At 49.5% G+C, this 22,207-nt stretch overlaps 1 protein-coding gene across 3 annotated transcripts in view; it reads left to right on the top strand.

Moving 5' to 3' along the window:
• Positions 1 to 22,207, top strand: part of VAV2 (vav guanine nucleotide exchange factor 2) — a 148,107-nt gene that overhangs the window by 33,752 nt on the left and 92,148 nt on the right. For all 3 annotated transcript variants that reach the window (XM_075170674.1, XM_075170675.1, XM_075170673.1), the window contains exon 2: positions 1,287 to 1,403. In XM_075170674.1, the coding sequence (XP_075026775.1) occupies positions 1,287 to 1,403 (117 nt within the window). The remainder of the gene's footprint in view (positions 1 to 1,286; positions 1,404 to 22,207) is intronic.

Below are 22,207 nucleotides of genomic sequence, written 5' to 3'. Positions count from 1 at the left end.
ACCCATGCAAACCCACCCAAAGGCAGTTTGCATCCCGTGCCTGTTCACCACGTGGGGATGATTCACTCCTTTAACGGGTTGATTTACATAACAAATGTGTTAGAATTATAGAATTTGTGAGGAATTTGCGGAAAAAAAGAAAAGCTGTTTAAAAATACAGTGACAAATTGAAGGTATTTTGTGGAATAGCATGAGGATGCAGAAAGAAGTGAAATTAATTGGCTTGCTCGGCAGAGTCTGTCCATCCTGATGAACGACATAGGTGATGCAGCTGCAAAAATGAAGCAGATTTTTATTCTTCTCCCTGTGCTGCCAGGCATCACTGTTGGAGCAAGACAGTCTGGAGTCCTGAGCCTTTAAAATCCCCGATTTTGTTTGCAAACAAATGACCAATTATTGCTATAGCCAAAGACAGGATTTCCTTGAAAGAGAAACATCATGTTGCTCTGCCAGCTGAGCTATCTGAATAACCGAGGGTGGTCCCTAGGGGGGTGAGATTTCTGCCTCTTCAAATAGGCTAAGCTTAAAGATGAGCACAGCTTTGTGGAAACGGTCCCAGGGATTGCCCTGGTCTTGGGAACGGGATCTGAGCTGGGTCAGGAGCAGGCCCCGTGGATGAGCCTCAGGACTGGCAGCTGCCCGCGGGAAACGGGCTGAACGCGGCTGGCGGATGTTTCATGGGTCTGTTCGCGTTTGCAATGCCTGCAGCATCTGGGAGGTGCGAAGATAAGGGAGCAAATGTGACTTGAATAAGTTGTCGATTGCTTTAGACCCCAAAGCAAAAAAAACCCCTTGTTTTCAATGACCCGATCTTTTGTTTGGGATGTGTGTATCCGTGCATGTGTACGGACGTACAGCAATACGTACGATAAGCGATGTAATGTATGTCCCTTCTGTAGGGAACCAAATGGGATCATGCTGGAAATGGTTAAAAGTTCAACACTGGGCTTCTGTAGAACATCAGCTGCAACTTATATTTGGCTTCGATCTTGAAAGGGAAACGTCCTGGCTTAAGTTTTCCAGCCCTTCTGCAATGTTACCTTAGTGAAACTTGTTTTTCAAAAGGGCGTTTGTTTCTGGTGCGCAGCTGAGAACACAGGAGCCCTCACAGGGCACCAGGAGCCTGACATCTTCAGTAACAACAAATAAACTAATGCCTGGCTTTTCAGTGCAAGTTTCTGAGTTCCTGTTAACTTCTCACATGTGAATTTAACTCAGTAAATCTCAGTTAAAATTTGTGCCTGCCTTGCTCATTTTTCCCCTCCCTTTCTTTTTTGTTTCCCCAGTTCCTCTGTTTGAAGAACATCCGAACCTTCCTAAAAGTGTGTCACGACAAATTTGGGTTAAGAAACAGCGATCTGTTTGATCCCTTTGACCTCTTTGATGTACGGGATTTTGGAAAGGTAAGAATTGCTCCTGAGCTGTTGGGAAGTGATGGTTCTGGCACTGCTGGCACCGGGGGGTTCTCCGGACTGGTGCTGCAGGTTTTGGGTGAAAATACAAAGGCTTTCTGGTTTTCTGAGCAGCTTCTGCACCCTCAACCCATGCACTGGGCACCTGTTCCCCTGTGCTCGTGGTAGCCAGCATCTCTGGGGTGGTTCTGCTGTGTCCTTGGTGAAGGGAGACCAAGCCTTCAAGCGTTCTGCTTTAGAATACAAAGCCTCTGGGATCAATCTCTAAAGTACACGCAAAATGTCTTTTTTGGGGGGAATGACAATATTGTATCTATGTGTTCATAAGAGCAGTTGGAAGAGGCTGTAGCCCTGGGGACTGGGTGCTGTGCTGGGGTCAGGACCTCTTCCAGCTCCAGCTGCCTCGCTGGGTGACTGGGACAAAGCCGCAGCATCTCCTTGCCCGTGAGCTCCCCTAAGCACAGCACCTTCAAACCCTGCCCTGCATAAACCAGCCTGGGGGATCGAACCCTGCAACCCCAGCAGCACGTTTCCCTGTAGCAGTGTTACAAATCATTACAAGCCCGGACCCAGGTTTGTACCAACCCTGCGGCAAGGACCCTTCGTCCGCAAGCACCTCTGGTTTTGCCCCGGTGTGGGTGCAGACCCTGCGCAGGGTGCAGACCTCACACGGTCCTTCCCCAGCTGCTGCCTCTGTGCACGGCTGCGAGCAAAATAGCTTTACCAAAATGGCCATCAGTTTTGTAATGTGGCCAGTGAGTTTCCAGGAAGATTCATGCCAGGGTGAAATTAGTCCCCTGAGTGTTTCTGAAAATTGTGTGGAGGTTTTTTCTCCCAGCGGTTCCTAGGTGCTGGCTGGGTTTGTGCCGTGTGTCACCTAGATGGGAGAGGAGAGGGCACGTTTTTGTGTTTTGCTGTAATTGATGCGAGGGAGGAAAATCCTACATGATTTTGACAAGCGGCTGTTGTTCTGTTACCCTTTTGACACGAACAGCATCAGGGCTGTGCTGTTACTCTGATGGATACTGGGCTCAGGGAAGCTATTACGCAGGACAATTGCTATATTCTTCAGTGAAAAGGTGTTAAAAGATTTATTAAAGCTCTCTATTGTTTTACCTATTTCGAGGTACTAAGCATAAGCTGCTGGAAGGCATCTTCTCTTCTGATTATCCAAAAAGTAGATTTTTACTGCTGATGGGGATATATTATTTGATATTTATTGCCTAATTTATTTCTGGACCATTATCTGGAATGTGCAATTGCAGGGGCTTGTTTTATGAGTTTTTTGATTTATGAAATACAAGGCGGCTTTTGTTGTTCTGGGAATATGAATGCACAGAAGGAACCTTTTGGGCTGGGGAAAGAACCACTGCTAATTAAAATGCTGCTTTATCGTCCCTTGCTTTGTGCTGTTTCAGATTGCCTAAGACGCCTGTTAATAGAGCCTGGTGTTTAAACACTGCTGGAACATGTTGGCTGAACACAGTTTGGTTTCCTTTTTGCTCTGGTTAGGGAACAGCTATTCCCTCCTCCTCCTGTTCACTTTTTGGGGGACATTCAGGTTTGTGACTTGGGAAGTGGAGATGATTCGCTATTCCGTCTTACTCCATGACAATTTAGTTTTTTAGGAGACTTTGGAAGAGAAACTTGTCACAAACTTCTGGGAAATTGCCTGGATCTTGCTTATTTTCATGTGCATCATAATCTTCTAACAACTTTATATACAACCTTATAAGAGTTGGGAGGCAGAGATTCTCTATACAAAAACCTTGCTGATTTTTTTCCCCAAAGCAGTTTTTTATCAGTTTGGTGGGGGGATCAGCTGTTCAGGTCTGCACCACCCTCAGTCCCTCTGGAAGCCTGTCAAAACAGCCCCATTGTCTTTGCCACCTTTCATTCCCACATTATCCTCAGATCTCTGTTCAACAGTGGCAAAGCAAATAAACAGGGAAAAATCTGCTGTTGACCAAAGCGCCTTTCCCTTTTGAGTCACAGCGAGAGCAAAAGGAGTCTCTAATTCACATTCCCACTGGCCAAACACAGACTTCACACACAAAAAATTCTTCCTGGAGCTATTTGTGACTTAGATCAATAGCGTTTTTTGGTTACAAGACACTTACGCTGTGTAGGAGACTTTTCTGAACGGAGCACAGTAACCATCGACTGTTTAATTACATAGAAACCTTGGTGGGGTGGTGTTGGGTGTTTCCTTTCTGGATGCCAGTCAAGTCGTTATTTCTCTCCTCCAAACCTGAAGGCCAGTGAGACAGCAATTACTAATAGCGTTGGGGTTTGCTGTGGTGTAATTACCGAGTCGAAAGGCAGGGGCTTGCGTTTATGTGGTGCTGACCTCTACGTAAAGGGCTTGTCCTTTGGAATCTGCAGGGTTTCTTGGCGTAAGAAAAACACCAGTGCTTTCGAAGTGGAAGAAAAATCAGATCCCTCAGTCTTGCCTTGGCCAGCTGTTGTTCTGAGAGAGCTTTCCATAGCTCCCTTTGGCTTCTGAGCCAGGGCTTCGGCAAGGAGGAGCTGCCGTGGGATCGATGGAGCCTCCTCCAAAGGAGCAAGTGTGGTCGGGGGCTGCTGGAGTCCAGGAACATGGGGTTTTATCCCCGGTCTTGCTCCTTTCTTAAGTGTTAAGCTTGGGAAGTTCCTGCTTCCTTACTGTCTTTGGGATAACAGCTGGTGAAATGGGATCGTGAACCATGTGGGCTTCTCCGGCTGAAATCCCAGTGGAGCTGAAAGGCTCCATCTCTGCCTTCGTGGGATGTCGGGTAATTGGCAAATACAGGCTTTTGCCAAATAGATGCGTCATGTTTCTTGTAATCTTGGTTGCAGTGTTTCCCAGTTACCCAAGGGAGTCGAAAGGCCAGTTTAAATTGCTCACAGCCAGTTTTTTTTCCCGATGTCCAGTTGTTAAGCAATCCCGCTGTGACAAGGGACATGCTGTGTTTCATGACAGAGGTTTCCAAAAGTGACTTTGAGATCCTGACCGCCTGTATTTCCAGCTGTGCCCCTTTAAGATACTTTAAAAGAATATATTGTTATATTGTTTTCTACAAGTTGGCTCTTAATGTTTTTATTTTTTTAAATCTTATCCCTTTAAAATGGCTCAAAAGCTATCCGTAATCACTGGTGCATTTTGCAGAAGTGTTTCTCCGTGGCTGTGTCTCTGCTGCAGGGTGCAGAAGCAGCGCAGCCTGCAGCGCTCCGAGGAAGAAAACCCCTGTTAATATTGCCTCGTCCCTAATTAGGGTCTGATCTTGCGGGAGGGAGCACTGGGGTCCTCTGCAGGGGTGCTGTGGAGTCTTTGCTAGTACAGCCTGGCTCCTAAAAAAGAAATAAAATAAAAAGCTAGTGCTCATGTACGGTGTGCTGTTGCACAATATTCTTGTACATTTAATAGCAGTGATGGTATAAAATGTAACTCTTATTGGGCTTGCTAATTTATTGGCACCAGCTATAATGAGATAAAATGTACATAAATATGGATTAAACTCTTTATCACTCTATTAGCATGATGGTAGCAAGGTTCATTAAAGGGAGTTACTCATTTTCAATAACTTGCAGTAATGTACTATTTTTTTTTTTGAGAAATATAGTTCAAATATTCATAAACCCGTGGAGCATGCCATTTATTAGCCTCCTACTCCTCTCTGCTCTCCTGATGTGTATTTAATTGTCCTGACTGTCTTTTGAAGTTCCTGCACTGTTTGAAAAAAGCTTTTTTTGCAAGATCAGGGTCTTTCCTACCCTGACCCACAGATACAAAATGATGCCGTTCTGAAAATGAAAAAGGGAAGCGGCTCACAGGTCAGCTGAAAAATGAGGAGATATTGGTGCTGAGATTAAAGTAGTGTTTTTCCCTCTGCTGGTTCTGGTCCGGAGGTTGGCGAGAACTGCACCAACCTCACGGCTCGAGTGGGGCTCGGAGGAGGGGGGTGTGGATCAATCCTCCCTCTCAATTAATTGAATCCACCAGGGTTCACTGGCACGCGTGGGGGGCTGACGGGGGACTGGTACATGGCTTGTCTTGCATGTCTGAAGTGCCGGGGAGGAGACGTGCGTGGTGGGCAGGGAGGCCCTGAGCACGGCACGCTCCTGCGCTGCAGCGAGAGCCGGTGGGAGAGGACGGGGAGCTGCCGAAGCAGGGATGTGCTGGTGCTGTCAGGGTTGCAGTGATGGGTGCCCTCTATAAAGCATTTGCATCTTCAGAATAATTTTTGGTGTAAAGGCGTCCCCTTCCTCATGCCAATGAGCCACTCTTGGAGAAGCCCTGGGGGGATCCGGGCTGTCCTCACTGGGTGCTGTTGCAGGTTTGTCCCCAGCTTCATCACCCCGTGGCTGGAGGATCTGCAAAGCGAGAGGTCCCACCTCGCCGGCCATCGGGACTGGGGTGCTGGGAGAGCTGCGAAGGGGCTCGTCTGCCATCGTCCCCCCGTCCCTCTCTGACACCACCCCCCCTCCCCCTTGCCAGAGAGTCAGAAAACTGAGGTTTCTGCTTGGTTTCAGATAGGAGGGTGGGGAGCGTTGTCAGAATTATTTTAAGGGATTAATAACTGAGAGTTGGTGGTTTGTGTTTCTGTTTCTCTGCTGAGAGTTCCCCTCCCTCCATCATCTCTAACCTCACATACAGGTCAATATCCCTGCAGCAGTATTTCAGGGGTGCCTTTTTAACATAGTTTGGGCATATAAAGGGGAGAAAGAGGGAGACTTATATGAAATAATACAGGTAGGTGGAGAATTGCAAGGCTTTCAGGTAAACGGCTGCATCTTGGTGCTGTAACAAAGCAAGCCCAACGCCTGCCCTCCTGCAGCTGACCTGCTGGCGGTGGGAGCAGCTCTCCTTCTCCCATTCTTGACTTTTGGGTTTTTTTTTCCCCTGCACTCTTGTAGCCAAGGACAAATTAAAAGCGGCGCATTTTTCTGTATGCACCGCTGAGCGCGTGAAGTGATAGTGGCCGGGAGCAGAGAGGAGCTGCCAGTGCTGCAGGCAGCCGAGCACGGCATCCCATCCACGGCTCCGCAATGCCGGGGCTGGCGGCTGTGCCTCGCCTCCTGGTTATTTACAAATCCCCGGAGGACCGGGCAGCCCGACAGGCCTTCCCGTGTTGTGTTCCTCTGTGCCAGTTACTCAGACGGCTGTTACGTGGTGGTTGGATGCGTGTCAAGAAAGGGAGCCTATTGCAGATGAAAAAGTCTCTAATTGCTGTGTAACTCCCATTAGTGCGTGTGCGGCGGGTGGGGTGGGAAGTGAGAAGAATTCTCCAAAAGAAGGGCGTATATACATACTTTTTTTTTTTTTTTTAAATTCCCGAGGCAGCAGTAGAGTAACTGGCCTGCAAAGAGAGATGTGTGTATGTGTGATTGCATGCAAGAAACCAGGAACCTGCTTAACCCCTTGCCTGCCCGGCACTTGCTGTGACATTGACCCCACTGGAAAAGGTGCTGTGGGTATGCCCTGAGCCCACGCTCTCCCATGCGCTGCCCTCCACGTGCCTGAGCAGAGCAGCACAGCTCCTCTGAGGTTGCTTCTGCAGGGCGATATTGTGCTTTACGGACCAGTGCTGTATTTTTCAGGAGGGACCAAAGCGCTTTGCCAACAAGCTGAAAAATCACGTGGAGCTTCGATGCTGCCTGCAGGGTTTTGCCCAGAGCCCTTGGGTGCTGCAGCCCTTGCCCGAGGGAGAAGCCCGAGCTCTGGGAAGCGTACGAGAGCACGGGGAAGGCAGCCCTGCTATTGCAGCTCGCAGCATGCCTGTGCAGGGACCTCATCGCCTGCTAGTTGATGATTAACTCCCCTGTTGCTTGCAGGAGCTGCGGGTGATGTTTGATCCATCCCGTGCTGGCTGGCGCGTTGCTCAGCTGGCGTTAGGTCAGCCAGTGTTTGGCCCACCCATGTTTTAAATGGCCTTGCTGGAATTGTACTGGAGACTTGGATATTGGGATGAATGCTACAAATGGCAAAAGCAGGCTGGAACAGCACGGGTTGGGTGTGTGGTTTTTTTGTTTTCCCCCTTTGCAAGCTTGAGGGTTCATTCGGGCTTGGGGGCTGCTTGTCTCATACCCCATACGTACCGAGCTCTGTATTGCCCGTGACCCTCCCGTGGTGCAGGTTGGTCTCAGGTGATGCTGTCGACGTGGGGTGATGCAGGGACCGTCCTCCTGCCCCCGGCACCGTGAGGACACCAGCTGCGGCTCATGGCGGGGCTTGCCTTTGCAGGTGCAGTGTGTCCAGCAGATGTTTTCAGCCGGAATGCTAAAAGTACGTACAGGAAACCCTGACGCTGAACTTCCCTAAAACACAGGGCAAACGAATTGCAGATTTCTGCAGCCAGCCAAGCGTGTACCAGACAGCGCTTTCTGCCGCGTAGCGCCGTGCCGCGCGCAGGGCTCTCGCCCGGGCAGCGGTAACCGTGAGGGATGTGGTAGGTGCTGCCACACCTCCGGTAATGTACATTTTTAGGCTCCAAATCCTGGAAATTTCTCCCTGCTCTGCTATAAGTATTGCCCTGAACCACCTGGTGGACTGTGAATCTTCCTAGCAGCCTGTCGCAGTTAATGTGAGAAGGGCCACGCTGGTGTATTTTGTGGTCTTCAGGGGGCCGGTAACGGCACCACAGCCTTAAATCGTGCATAGGCAACAAGTCGCTGATAAAATGCGGTTAGTCTTTCATGGCACCCGAAAGCAAGCCGCTCTGTGAAACACCAGCAGGGTAGCTGGAAGCTGAACCGCTAAGCTGTGGCCCTGGTGTCACCTCCTGTCCCCCCGGCCGAAATGAGAGGGGGCACGCTGGGCTCCCACCGGTGCGGCGGGAGGAGAGTCTCTCCTTGCAGCCGGCTTTTTCTGCTCGGGATTAGGGCTGGTGAGATGTTGCGTGGCTGAAAGCAGACACCCACGTTCGCCCAAGGTCTCTGCTTATCGGGGCTGGGTTCTCTGCCAAGAAATGCTTTGCAGCATCAGACCCGCTCCTGCGGTTCCTTGGCCCAGAGCAAGGTTCGGCTCGGTGTCAGCTGGGCACCCCTTGAGCCTTTCGCCAAGGTGCCGTAGCCGGGAGCCTTTCCCAGGGAGAGTCATAGAATCGTTAAGGTTGGAAAAGACCTCTAAGATCATCGTGTCCAACCGTCAACCCAACACACCATGCCCACTACACCATGTCCCTAAGCGCCTCATCTACACGGCTTTTAAATACCTCCAGGGATGGTGACTCCACCACTTCCCTGGGCAGCCTGGTCCAAGGCCTGACCACTCTTTCAGTAAAGAAATTTCTCCTAACGTCCAGCCTAAACCTCCCCTGGTGCAACTTGAGGCCATTTCCTCTCGTCCTATCGCTGTTAGTGGGGAGAGGAGACCAGCACCCACCTCACTACAACCTCCCTTCAGGTAGTTGTAGAGCGCGATGAGGTCTCCCCTCAGCCTCCTCTTCTCCAGGCTGAACACCCCCAGTTCCCTCAGCCGCTCCCCATCAGACTTGTGCTCCAGGCCCTTCACCAGCTCCGTTGCCCTCCTCTGGACACGCTCCAGCACCTCCATGTCCTTCTTGTGGTGAGGGGCCCAGAACTGAACACAGGATTCGAGGTGCAGCCTCACCAGTGCCCAGTACCGGGGCAGAAGCTCAGCTCCTTGCCGAGGACTCTGCGCATCGCTGAGCAGGTGAGGACCAGCACGGCTGAACACCGCGGTGGGAGTCACCGCTGTTTGCAAAGCTGCTCTGACTTTTGGGAGCGCGGAGGAGAGGTGCTGTAAGGTCTTCGGCACGTGGGATTGTGAGGCTTGCGCCGTCCGTGGGCTCGGGAGCCCGTGTCCGAACAGAGCAGGTGAAAATGCAATGTCCCAGGGCTGGAGCAAGGGCAGGGCTGGGCACCGGCGCTGGTGGCCCTTTGGTATTCGCTGCAGCAGAAGCTTTTAGCTGCGCTGTGGCAAATTCTCTCTGCTTTTTCCCCTTCCTCTCTCCCCTACTTAGAAATCTGCTCTGTTTATAGATGTGCAGCTTCTCAGTGGAACTGAAAGAGCCAGAAATGTTCATTCTGCGAAGCTTTGTGCTTTTTTTTTTTTTTTTCCCCCCCTTCTTGGCTGCTTTCCCCAGTATTTTTCCAAGGGGTCACATTAAGGGGTATTATGTTTCAGATCAAACAAGTATGGGCAGGATCTTTCCTAAGTCCCATAGTGTGGACGGGAGAATTCTGCTGTTGGGCCTTAAATAGCAATGGAAGTGTTTTAACGTGCAAGGAATCCGAGGTATTGATCAGGACATGGATAAATGCATGTCCTTAATGTGTATGAAATTGATTTTCCTTTACCTTCTTGATTTGTCTGAGCTCTCCTTGTGGTAATTTTAGACAAGATTGGGGAGAAAAGGGTTTGGTTTTTTTTCCTTGAAAAACCTGTGAGTGGCAAAACATTTACCAGTCCGTGTCTCAAAAAAGGGGAGGGGGAAGAAGCCGGGCTCTTTTGGGTGACCCAACGGTTTTTGCATATTGTTTGAAAAATGCCTGGTTTCATTTGAACCCCTCAAGATGTTTTTCTTTTATTATGTCATCAGGCGTTTGAGACTTAATGATACAGTGAGCATCATTGTGACTGAAAGATGTCGACAGGCAAAGTCAGTCTTTGCATGTCTTGGTGCTCAATTAGTGCAGCTGCCATCACTTGAGCTTAACTGTTCAGTGTGCGTGTGCTTTGGGAAATACATCCCAGGTAATATCACGTAAGGGAGTCTTGGAATAAAAGGAAATTTTTATTTTATAATGAGCTCTTGTATTTCTTCATTAAAATCTTCTGCAGATTTCTCAGCCTCTTGGAACTGCAGCGTCTGATAATGATACCATCCAAAGGCCAAAGGCTTTGGTTACAAATAATAATTAACATTTCTTGAAACAGATTAACATGTGGGTGTAACCATGGTTTAGCAGATCGGGCAAAAAGTGCAACTATCAGCCTGAAAATACTGGCGTGACCAAACTCCACAAACCCCAGTACTTGGGGTCATTCTGCACAGCACCTTCCCCATGAACCAGGAAGAAAAGAAAGAAAGAAAAACGGGGTGGGGGAGGAAAGCTTCTGTAGGAAATTGTGATTCCTCTTGGGGCAGAGGAGAGTTGGCACAAGTTAGGACATTGAAATATCGCAGCTGGACGCAACCATCCCGATGCCGAGAGGAGCTGGGTGTCCCGTGCCCCTCCTCCAGCGCGTCCCAGGAGAGGGGCCGGGACTGGGGTGCTCGGAGGGAGACGGGCTTTGGTCGGCGAGCCTGGGGCCTGCCGTGCTCCTGCTAGGTCGGTGCTTTGCGTTTGGACGGTCACATATTGGAAGAGAAATGTTAATGTTTCACAGCAAATAAACAGTGCACAAAAAAAGTGTGTTGCAAGCTCCGCGTCTCAGCAGAGCGTGGTTTTGGCGAGGTTTGCTGTTTGCACCCCCATCTCTCACCCAGTCTCGGTCTCTTCGGAGTCTCCCGTGTTTGGAGAGACTTCAGGTTGCTGGGGCTGTGACCGGCGGGTCCTGTCCACCTGCAGGGACAGCTTTAGAAACCAGGGCTACCCGTGCCTGGGGACGGTGGGGAGGCTTCTCGTCTCCCTCCCACGCTGCTTCATGGGGAAATTTAAAGAAAAAGCAGCATCTCAGATTATTTTGTTCCACTGGCTGTCAGAAAGGGCTGCTTGTTTGTTCTTGGAGGGCTTCCAGACAGGGTGGTTTTTTTTTCCTTCAGAAATGAAATATTTCTTCAAAAACTCCCTGTACATTTGGGATTCCTCCCACCTGCCCGCTGTGGGCTGGGTGTTTCCCTCCACGTGAGGGAGGGAAAGGGCTGGAAAACTTGGTGAGAAATATTCCCAGAGCTGCAGGGAGCTCCCCTGTGTGCAGGGGCTGCGCTGGGTGCAGCCGGCGGGGAGCTGGGCAATAACACAGGATCAGAGGGCTGGACTGAGCGCAGTGCTGGTAGGGAACAATTTGCTTTGAAACAATTTGCTTTGAATAGGTTTTTCTCTAAACATCACAGGTGAGGCCAGGATGACCAAGACATCTGAGAACCATCTGTAAGGGTTGTGTAATTACCTTAAGTATCAATTTCCCTTTGGAAAGCATGAGTGTTTCTCTTGGGGAAAGATACCTTTGTATTTTCTAGCTCTTGCAGACTTTTCCTTGCCTGGCTCAAAACCTGGCAGAGGAGAGGAGATGGGGTGACTGTGGCAAGCGTGGCTGTGCAGCCCTTTGCCGTACCTGCGGTGGGACAGCAACGCTGGCTCGCCCTCGGTGCCTTGCTGCTCCAGTTAGTGAGCCTCAGATGGTGATGCTGCAGCTAGTTCGTTTATGCTCTCAGTCTTAATGGTGTGCATGTAAGTGAGACATTCTCCTCTTCGACATCATTCTCTTCCTACTAATTACGTATTAAAGCATAATCATGGTAGCCAGAAAGCAGCCTTAATGCACCCTGGGTAAAGCTAATGATGTGGACATACTGCACTTAGTTGCATTTGTCAAGGTTTCCTATTCCAGGCCTGTTGTCAGTAATTTTAGGAATTTTTGAGCCAGCGTGGAGTTGGTAAATGTTTGCAGTCGTTCCTACTAATCAGTAAGGCTTGTGTGGGAGCGACTGATTTAGCTATGGTGGAGATTTCTCCCTGGCTAACAGATGGTGGGGATTTCACAGCCTGTTACTGAAGTTTTGAAAAAGGTGGTTAATACTTCAGGAGAAGGAGCAAATGGGTTGGAAGTAACACGTAAATCGGAGCCAGCAGTTTGCAGGTTCTTCTGGGGCTTGAGAAGGTGGTGTTTCCCGTCCCCATCCTAGGGCAAAGCTGCATCTTTTTGCCTTAATGTTGATGCCAGCTACTGATGAAAAGCACCTTCTCCGCTCCTCCTACCACATGGGAGAGCTTATTTCCAGCTCTCCACCTCTTCCGTTTGCCGCCTCCAAGGTCACTCTGGAGCATCTATCTGACTTGAAGGGAGCACATGAAGGGTCTCAAAGCTGCAGCGTGATGCCCAGTTGCTCTGCCTCAGGCTGAAGCCTGAATATGATGGGCTAGTGAGGACAGCTTATACAACGTATGGATTCGGTGTTGTCTGAAGAGGTGGTGTAGGTGCAGCCCACGAAGCAGCAGTTTGTCCAGGCCCTGCAGAATGGTGGCAGTGGAGCAGTGACAGACCCAGCAGTCCTGTGCCCTGACCTGCTGCTATCCCATATCCTTTAAGAGTCATCTTGTTGAAGACAGTTAATTACTGATATGTGTAGGGAGATGGTTGCACAGAATTTTGCATTGTATAGTCCTTGAAGATGCAATGGATGTCACGTATACACAGGGTAATGGCTCTCGTGCAGGTGTGCTCTTCTATCTCTCACTTGGTTTTGTGCGTCAAACTTAAAATATACATACATCCGGAGAGAACTGATGCAAAAGTGGAGCTTTGACAAAGAAAAGCTTTGCTCATTTTTTTCCTTGGGAAAACTGTAGTCTACAAAGCCCTTCCGCCATACACAGACCTTTCTGTGTTGGCGCTACGAGCGTGCGCTAATTAACAGAGCTGGGGGTCCTGGGAGGATTTTGCCTGCAGGTGCTGGGTGTGGTATCGGGGGTGTTTCTGTGGCACCCTGGTCTCCTCTGGGCACACGCACAAGACAAAGCAACCCAGATGGTGCTGGAGGACTAATTTAAAAGAAGTGCTTGGAGAGCCGGGGGTGAGACAGCGGGCTCCGGAGCATTGCTGTCCGCTGTCCCAGCGACGTACCTGAGCCTGATGGGGTGCAACAGCTCCCCAGGATGGGAAAGAGAAACTCGGTCTTCCAAGCCACTGGACTGTGAAGATTATTAAAAAAAATTGAATATATTTCTTTCATGCGGAAATAGTGCTTTAGTCCTGTACGTAGAGATTTATCAAAAGGACCTCTGTGCTCCAGAAGCAGAGCTGAGATCACAGCTCGTTGCAGATGTGAATTAAACTGGCCGAGTCCCACTTTTAGCAGATATGAATGACCATTGTACAGCGTCAGTCTGTCTTGAACCCCACACATCAGTTCTGCTCTGAGGCTGTCTTTGCACAAGCTAGATTTGCACAGCAAATTAATTAAAAAAAAAAAAGAATTTTCTGGCTCCTGGAAATAATACGGAGAAGCTGGCTGCGAGGGCTTTGCATATGGGCACAGCAATGTGGGATGCTGGAGAGCAGCAGCAGATAGAGTCCACCAGTTCCCTGGAGAGGCTGCTCCAGCGACCAGGGAGGTGTTAGAGATGGGTCCACCTGCATGTGGGTCTGTTCGGGTTTTTGTTTCACTTTTCAGCTGGGATGTTTGATCCCATTATAGGAGATGCTGGATGGGAAGCTCATTTTAAGCATTTTCAGCTATTGCAACAGTTTGGGGTGTTCTGATTTTTCTAGACCTAGATGACAGCTGCTCTGCGGGAATCTGATTTTTGGGACCGAGTGCTCAATGGGATTAGACTTTTATGATGTTTTAGATCATCCACAGAGGTTTATTAGTCATAGGAGAGTCTGTAGCCGGACCTTGAATTTAATGTTTTGGCCTGGAAGGGAAAAAAAATCTCTGTTGACCTTGGTGGTATTTTTGAGGTAAAGAAGGAAGTTGGGCCAGCGTCGTTAGCCCATACTTGATCTAAATACGAGATTTTATTTAAAAACATGCATGCATAGAAAAGTCTACAGTTGGGAAGCGGATGAACTTTTGGTTTAAATCCAACCTGCAGGGAACCATGAGAAGGACTCTTGCCTTGAGGCCTCTCTTGACTCTGTTTGCTCAGCCCCTTTCCTCCATCAGCCAAGTCCCAGTGTGTGCGCTGCCTCCCGCCCTCCCCCTCGCCCTTTTTCATAATATTGTTCTAATTACTGGAGTGTGAAGAATTGACTCTTAAAATGCCTCTTGGCAAATTCCATTTGTGCATTGATGAAATTTCCCCTCGCTGCAGTCTCGCCATTAGTGCCGGCCGCGTTCAGCCCGTCCTCGGATCAAAACTTCTCCTCCACCCTACCCGGGCAAACTGGGACGCGGTAGTTATCACGTTGGTTGGAGATCATAAATGCCAACGGGAGATGAAAAAGGGAAGAAAATGAAGGATTTGGGGGAGGATGAAGGGTTAACACTTGTCTGCTGGGGTCCCGCTGGTGTGTGTTTTCACAGCGCTGTTTCTCCTGATGAGCTGCCGGTTGTAATTTTTTGGGGGTAAACTGGGACAGCCAGGGGTGGCTGCGGGTGCAAGGCTCTGAGAGCAGGAGCTCAGCTGGTAGCTCAGGGAAGGGCTTGCAGGAGGGTTATGGGGCTGAGGATTTCAAGGAGTCTGAGCTCTGAGCCCTCCTTGGAACAGGGATGTTTGTGATACCTCTTTGCCTGCATGTGGTCGTGTCCTCTGCTTTCTCACGATAGCTGTCCCTTGAGGAGGGGGCTCGCTGGCTCTGCCTGGACCTTCTGCTCCCTGGCTGGGGGCATGGGCTTGCAGCAGGGTCTTGTGCCTGCGCAGTCACCTGTTGATGTTGCAGAGAATTCAGGGTGTATGGCTTATGGGCTCTCAAAGTGGCTTATTTCTCTTAAAAACACCACCACTATAGGGTTGTTTCTAGAGGCCTTTTTTTAAGTGAGTAGGGAGCACTTGGGTAATGCTTCGGGCTTTTTCTGCAGTTGCGAGGAGCTAAAAACTTGAAAAACAAAACTGAAAGCTCAGTTAGCAAGTAATTGCAAGGTTCCCAGGACTGAGGCTTTAAGAAAAATGCTAAAGAGGAGGTTTTCTTCATAACATTAAGAGACTGGGCAGCTTTGGACCATCTCCATTCCAGAGCACTTGCGGTAGGTCCACGCAGCAGACTCGCGCTGTGAAATTATAGGTTGCTCCTGTCTGGGTTTCCCTCGCCCCTGCGTTTGCAGCCTGGGAGCTGGACCAGCAGGTCCTGGAGAGGGGAGCAGGAATGGTTGGAGAGGTGGTTTTCCCCAGGGTTGCGTGTGGGTTGTGCTCCCCGCAGCGAAGGACCTGGGGACTGGGCTGGCCTGAAGCACTGGTGGTTTTGGCTACCGTGAAGTCTCCTCCTTTAACATAAAACCTCCCAGGAATCTTCCCTGCAGGATAGACTATGGGCTGCCGAGGCACTTGGCTGCATCCCAGTTGACTTTGTCAGAGGAACTGAACCAGCGGGGAACCAAAATTCATCCCAACAGCTCTCCACTGCCATTGGCGTGGCCATCAGCCCCTGCGTGGGACCGGTGGCCAGGCTGGGCAGTGAAGAGGACAGAGCCGTGGTGTGATGACAGCCCAGTCCTCTATTTCTTTACTGAAAGAGTGGTCAGGCCTTGGAACAGGCTGCCCAGGGAAGTGGTGGAGTCACCATCCCTGGAAGTATTTAAAAGACGTGTAGATGAGGCGCTTAGGGACATGGTTTAGTGGGCATGGGGGTGTTGGGTTGACAGTTGGACTCGATGATCTTAGAGGTCTTTTCCAACCTTTATGATTCTATGCTCCTTGGCAGGGGACTCGGCAGAGGGGTGCCTCAGCCTCGGTCTGTGCTGCTCAGCTCCTCTCTGCAGATGCGTTGGGGCTGTGGGCAGCCTCTCCCACCTCTACAGCCATTTTCTGGCCCGTAAAAGGGTTTAATTGTCCCTTGCAGGAGCGCTTGGCACACCCCCTGCCTTCTTCTAATGTGCCTCCTCTTGGTCAATGGCTCACAGAAGAGCAGTTATCCTTCAGAGGAGCAACAGAGCCTGAATGTTCACCACCTTACCGCGCTGTTTTGTCAGCTAATCAGTTTTAACCCTGATAGGGGGAGAAAGCAAGGGAAAGTGCAAAGAAAACCTACCCTGGACTAGGCTAAGTCCTGCCCTGGACTAGGCTAAGCAACTGCTTGGGGACACCCCAGGGATGGATGGTCTGCAGCCAGGGATGCTCAGCTTTGGGCTTCTTGTTTTCACAGTGGCAGGGACCTCCAAAATGCAGGGAAGGGGCAGTCCCAAAAGCCCTGGCAGCAGATGATCGGAGATGCAGCCACTTGGGCTGGCAGGTGGTGCTGCTGGAGAAAGCTTTTTGAAAGCAGAGTTCTGCTGTGCCAGTCCCGGGAACCGTTGGGGTCTGTGAAGTCGCGATTCCATGCACCACGATCTGCCACAGGCACTTCTGTTTGCACCGGGTGTTGCAGGGGTGTAAACCAGCTAAAAACCATTTAACTTCAGGCACTTTGCTCCTCCCAGAGATATTTCTCCAGCTCTGGCTTGCCACAGAAAGGCTTGTGAAGAGGTAGCGATCGATTAAAATTAGTCGCAGCGAGTTCCTGTTCGTGTAAGCTGTCTGAAGGACGAGCAGATCTTTAGATTTTTGTGGTTTTGCTCTATTCGAGTTCTAGCTCCATTAAATCCATTTTTACCCTATTCTCTTCTGAAACATAAGGGAGTAAATGCCATAACAGGGGCACACTTAAGGAAAAATGAAGCATGACTATAAATATGAGCGACCCAGCTAAAAGAAAGGTCAGATAAGAGACATTACCCTGTAGCGTTCATTAAGGAAGAGTACCAGGGTGTAATTTAGCTTACTAGTTTACCCACGTGTTTAGTAAAGCCGGTCAGAGGACCCATGGAGAGAGATAAGAGATGCAAGATATGTAGAGGGAAACTTTCCTTCCCCGTGTGTTTGCATTCTGGGCAATACAGCAGGTGAAGTGGAAGAGAGATTTTGATACCAATGATTATTTGTGGTACACTTAGCATTTTGGAAAAAAAATATTCCCTTGCTTTTGGGGGGAAAGGAAGGAGCTGAACGACGGCTCTTTGCAGCGTGACCCTCGTGATGCTTCTGTTTGGAGAAGGCAGGGCTATTTGCTTTTCTGCTCCTTGGCATGTGCTGGGCAAACCTGCACCGAAATGTTTGCAATTTGGAGCCTGACCTGAAGTTTGGAGTTCATGTGCTGAGGCAGGGTGCAGAAGGCTGCCGCCCCATTGCCCAGCCCAGGGCTGGTGGTTTCTGCTCGAGGCACACGCATGAAGAAGGAAAATATCCAGAGTTACTTAAGAAAACAGAAATGTCTTGGAGACAAGCTCATGTCTCAATAAGGCAGCTCCTGCTACATGGGGCTGGGAAGGAGTTTCCCGTGGGGATGTTGGACGTAATGGTGCTTTTCAAGGCTTTGCTGTGCGTGTGGATGCATTGCCACCAGCCCCAGCACGTTTCTGCCTGTTGATGTGTCTCTGCTCCTGCCCGTTTCTCTGCCTGAAGCTCTCCAGGCGTTCAGGCAAGTGTGGAAATGCATCCAAATGACGTCAGGGAGAAATGGCAGCATGGAGAAATCCCTCTTTATGGCAGGAACCAAGTGAATGGGGATTTATCTTGGAGATTAACCGGGCTCTTCTTCTCGTTTTGCTTTTCCTGCCATGAAACTCAGTTCCCTGAACCTAAGAGAATTGCTCTACAGGTCTGCACCATCTGGGGGAGGTGCAATAACAAAACCATTTAAATTCTCCTTTGTATTTTGGAGGGACAGTGATAATTCCCCTGGTGCCGAGGCTTATTTTGCTTCATTAATACCTGGGTTTGAACAGTTTCCTTTCTTCCTTTCCTTGCTCAGGGCTGCGGTTTCAGAAAGCTCTCTTCTCAAGGAGATTTAGCGTGTGCACACGCCACGTGAAGTCGACAGGGGCTGAACTTCAAAGTGAAGCATGTGAATAAATATTATCCTGACTCGAGGCTACTATTTATTCTTTTTCTTCAAAACAAAACAAATTCATACATGCCTTCTTGAGACTTGGAATTAATCATTCTCTTTTTTTTTTTTTTTTTTACCACCCTGGCCATGGCAGCACTATAGTATTTACTCTGCTTTGCTCAGATGATGACCTTATTTGCCTCTCTCAAGTGTATGGGTTTTACTGTTTTGCAGCCATTTTTGAGTATTGGGGGGAAAATACTGTAGCCAGGGCCAAAATCCTCTGCTCGTGCTTGCGTGGCTTCCATGGGTCACCAAGGGGCCAGACCCCAGTGTGGTGAGAGAGCCCAGGGAGATGCTGTGAACCCAAACCTGAACCTTGGAGGATCAGGAGGGTGTTTGCTTCAGGGTCCGGGAGCTGAACATGGCTTGTGCCAGGACTGAGTAGATTCCTGTGGGATTTGCTCCCTGGAAGCGTGTGCAACAGGCAAGTCCTTGTGTCCCATGTGTCCAAAAGAAACCAGTAAATTTGGGTCCAGACAGCCCATCTTGTAGGGCTTGACTTGCAAAAGGTGTTGAATGCTTGTCCCCTGAAGATCGGTGTGGTCAATACTGCCTCAGGCCAGGCGACCAAACCCACCAGGTCTTCGGATGATTTGTAGCTACCTTCTGCGGGCGAGAGCGGGGTATTGCTGTGGTATCGCTGTCCCAGATGCGTCTTGCTGTCTGGTTCAACTCTCCTCCACAGCTCCATGCGGGGAAAGCCTTCATGCATAGAAAATAATAAAATGAAATTATGCCATCAAATGTTTTATGTATGAGGAGGCATGGGCTGTCAATAATCCTCTATGTTTTTTAATGCGAGCTCTCTCCGTCTTTCTGCTAGTGGCTGATGACACCAATTAATTTTATTGTTTGGAAATAATCTTCCGTGGTGTGTGATTTGCACGGCCCTCGCCTTATGCTTTCTAATGATTTCTCTATTAATTTCACTGCTGCCAATAAGCTGAAGATGCCTTTCAAGTGGAAAGGGAAACATGACCTAATACCACGGATAAAATATTAGCAAGAGCAAATTAAATCCCGGTTAGCAGTGTTAGGACCCCAGCTGCTAAAGACAGAAGAGCCGCTGAAGCGTAGCAGTGAGCAGAGCGCTGCACGTGCCGCGTATGGATGCGCCACTGTGGAGCAGTAACTTTTGGAACAGCTTTAAAATTAATGTAGAATCAGTGTTTTTTGCCCCCTCCTGCTCCAGCCTGCTATTCCCTGGTTAAAAAAGAATTGACCCTGATAAATTAAATTTGTGTGCCTCCCTATGTGCTAGAAACGCTGTGGCCGGGCTCGCCCCACTGTGGCAGTGGTCATGCTTTGCTTTCATTCCTACTTCTTGGTCTGAAGATGGATCTGATGAGAGCTCCTCTGCAACGTTGCCTTTGCCGCGACGATGTACGCCTTCGTCAGCTCGTGTCCGCGTGTAAGGTCGGAGCTCCGTGGCGGAGCTCCCTCTGTCTTGTGGGACAGTGGCCGTGAGCGGGTGGGTAGTGCCATTTATTTTCATGATTTTCAGCATCACCAGCCTTGTGGGTGTCCGCAAGCCTTGTCCTTTTGTACAACCTGCACCCGTCTTGCAGAAGCCCTAGAAGCAAGGTTTATACGCAAGATTTCCAGTGCAAACTGGGGTTAATGACTTTATTACTTGTCATCTGCGAGTCCTCCTTTGCAACAGCTGGGTGCTAGCAAGCGTGCTTTGAGGGGCTGGGAGAGGAGCCGGGGCTTATAGCAGTCATCAGCCCCAGTCAGGGTGAAGAATGGAGCCCTTGAGTAACGGCGTTGTAGAAATGTTCAGGTGGATCCCAGTCAGGCAGTGCCGCACACGCACGTACCCACGAGTAACCTCCCGGCGAGCATCGTTACCTTCCAGCGAGCTTCGCTGGCTGCTCTGAATCTGTCCCAAAATCGAGGAAATAAAATAAGATTAAAATTATGATGGGGTCACATGAAATTGTCCTTCAGCCTTTGGAAGAAGTCTGTACTCACGGTGTGGCTGTCGGCACGCTCGCGGCTGGGGCTGACTTTCCTCATCTATTTCCTTCCGAGAGGAAAAAAATGTTCCTGTAATGCATGAAAATATCGTCACATCAATATTGCCTAAGTGAAGCAAGAAGGGAGGGGAAAAAAATCAATGCGGGTTGTGACCAAAATATTTATGTGAAGATTTATATAAATATACAAATATTTATTGCTTTAATATTTCAGTTGCTGTGCTGTGAAGTTTTGTGGTTCCTGCATAGAAATATGAGGCAAAAGAGTTGGTAATCAAGGATATGGACTTCTGGGCTGACGGCTGGGGAGGGATGAGGGGCTGAAAGCTCGGCAAAGAGCCGGGTGGTTTGGATGAGGAGGTTGGACCCGGAGAAGCGCTGGGGCTGTGCCGGCGGCCCTGGCAGCCTGCGGGGTTAGAGCTGCACTTACCGTCTGCTCGCTCTTCCCTTACAAAGTTCTCGTTAGATGCAGGTCATCGGGCAGGCCTTGGGCTGTCCTACACCACGAAAGCAGGGCTCACCTTGGCTGGAGCCATTGCTGGGTATTTTATGTTGAATGGTAACCTGTGAGGCATTCCAGTAATTTCATTCTGCCGCCCACATTTTTAATGATGCAAACATACGTAAGCACCAAGTTTTCACGGAAGTGGATCATGACAGTGTGGGCAGGAAGAAAACAATGCAATGAACTATATATAAAAGTAGTTGTCAGGAGTGATGGGCAGGTGCAGGCGAGGTGTCTGCGGTGCTGCTGCCGGGCTGCTCGGGACGGTGTTTCGGCAAGGACGTGCTTGTCCCCCGCTGCCTGCCGGGGTCCCTCCAGCCCCCTACGGCCAGCTGCCTCCGCTGTCGCTTTTTCCAAGGAATGCCCTTGCCTTGACTCGGTACAGAGGTACCTGCAGGCCCGTCCTGCTCTCCGGTGGCAGGCAGGAGCGCCAGCCAAAATGCAAAGCGATGCCCAGGCTGCTTCATCTCCCCCGGGAGCTGGCGTTGGATGCCTTAGCGGTCTTTGAAACGGTGGCAAAATGCTTACGGTCTGATCAAAGTCTGAGCGTGAGATTTCTGCTGGCTGTGGGTTTCTTTGCACTGGGTTATGGAGTGAAGTCAAGGGTAAGTACGAGCACGAAGCCGTTACAGCGCTGACTTCACAGGGGAAGTTACCGAAACTCCGCGCCTGCTCTTTTCTGAGTCACAAACAAAGTGAAGCTTCAAAGTTTTTTTTTCTTTGCTTTTCTTAAAAAAAAAAAAAAAAAAAAAAGGCAAAACTTCTCAAAGAAATTGATTGTCAGCAAAAGCAAAAAAGCAAAAACCACCCAAAAACAAAAAAGCAAAAACCACCCAAAAACCAACTATGCTTGCAAAGTCACTGGTGCCGCCCACCGCTCTGGTTGCATCTCTACTGCCAGAGCAAACCCAAGCCAGCGGAGCGGGCTGGGATATCTTTTCCCCCATCGCCGTTGCTGTGAAGGGAGCATGCCAGCTCTGGTTCATAATTAATAGTTTTCCAGCCTGTTTCTGCTGGGAGAACAACGAGGACATTGAGAGCGGGTCCGTGCTGGCCGCGCTGCACGGCGGCGGCTGAGAAAGTCTGAGCCTCGTGCCTGCTCCGAGCCGCCTTCATTTATCCTGCCGGAGCCGTGCCTCCCGCCCTGGCAGCCCTGCTCCCAATAAAAACTACTTTAGACACAGGATTAGGGGTAAATAGTGTTGTAGTACTGTGGTGACATTTTTCCCCAGGATGCTTCCTTTTCTTTTCTCTCCTTTATGGACTCCAATCTTCCAATATTATAAGAAGTGAGGAGTAATGGAGCTATTGGCCTTTTTAAATATGTATGAACTTCTCGGGAAAGCCAGAGAAATGAGGAGCGATGGAGACAGATAACAGATGCGAGATGGTCTCACAACCATGTCATATGACATGCGTGGGTGGTTTTTTTTTTTTTTTCCTGGTGTCCTAAGTCATTATTCATAGGCAAAGCATAATGTTTCTGTTCTTTTCATGTATAGATTATTATTATTTTTAAAAAGAAGACTGTATCTAGGACACAGCTGTGATTATATCACAGAAAGCTGATAGTGCAGTTCCTACCTCTGGCTCGCTGGGTTTTTGCTGCTGGCGA

Source organism: Calonectris borealis, chromosome 21 (genome assembly GCF_964195595.1).
Source record: "Calonectris borealis chromosome 21, bCalBor7.hap1.2, whole genome shotgun sequence".
Taxonomy (NCBI): Eukaryota; Metazoa; Chordata; class Aves; order Procellariiformes; family Procellariidae; genus Calonectris; species Calonectris borealis.
Note: the sequence above shows the minus strand (reverse complement) of the source record. Positions and strands in the feature narration are given on the sequence as shown.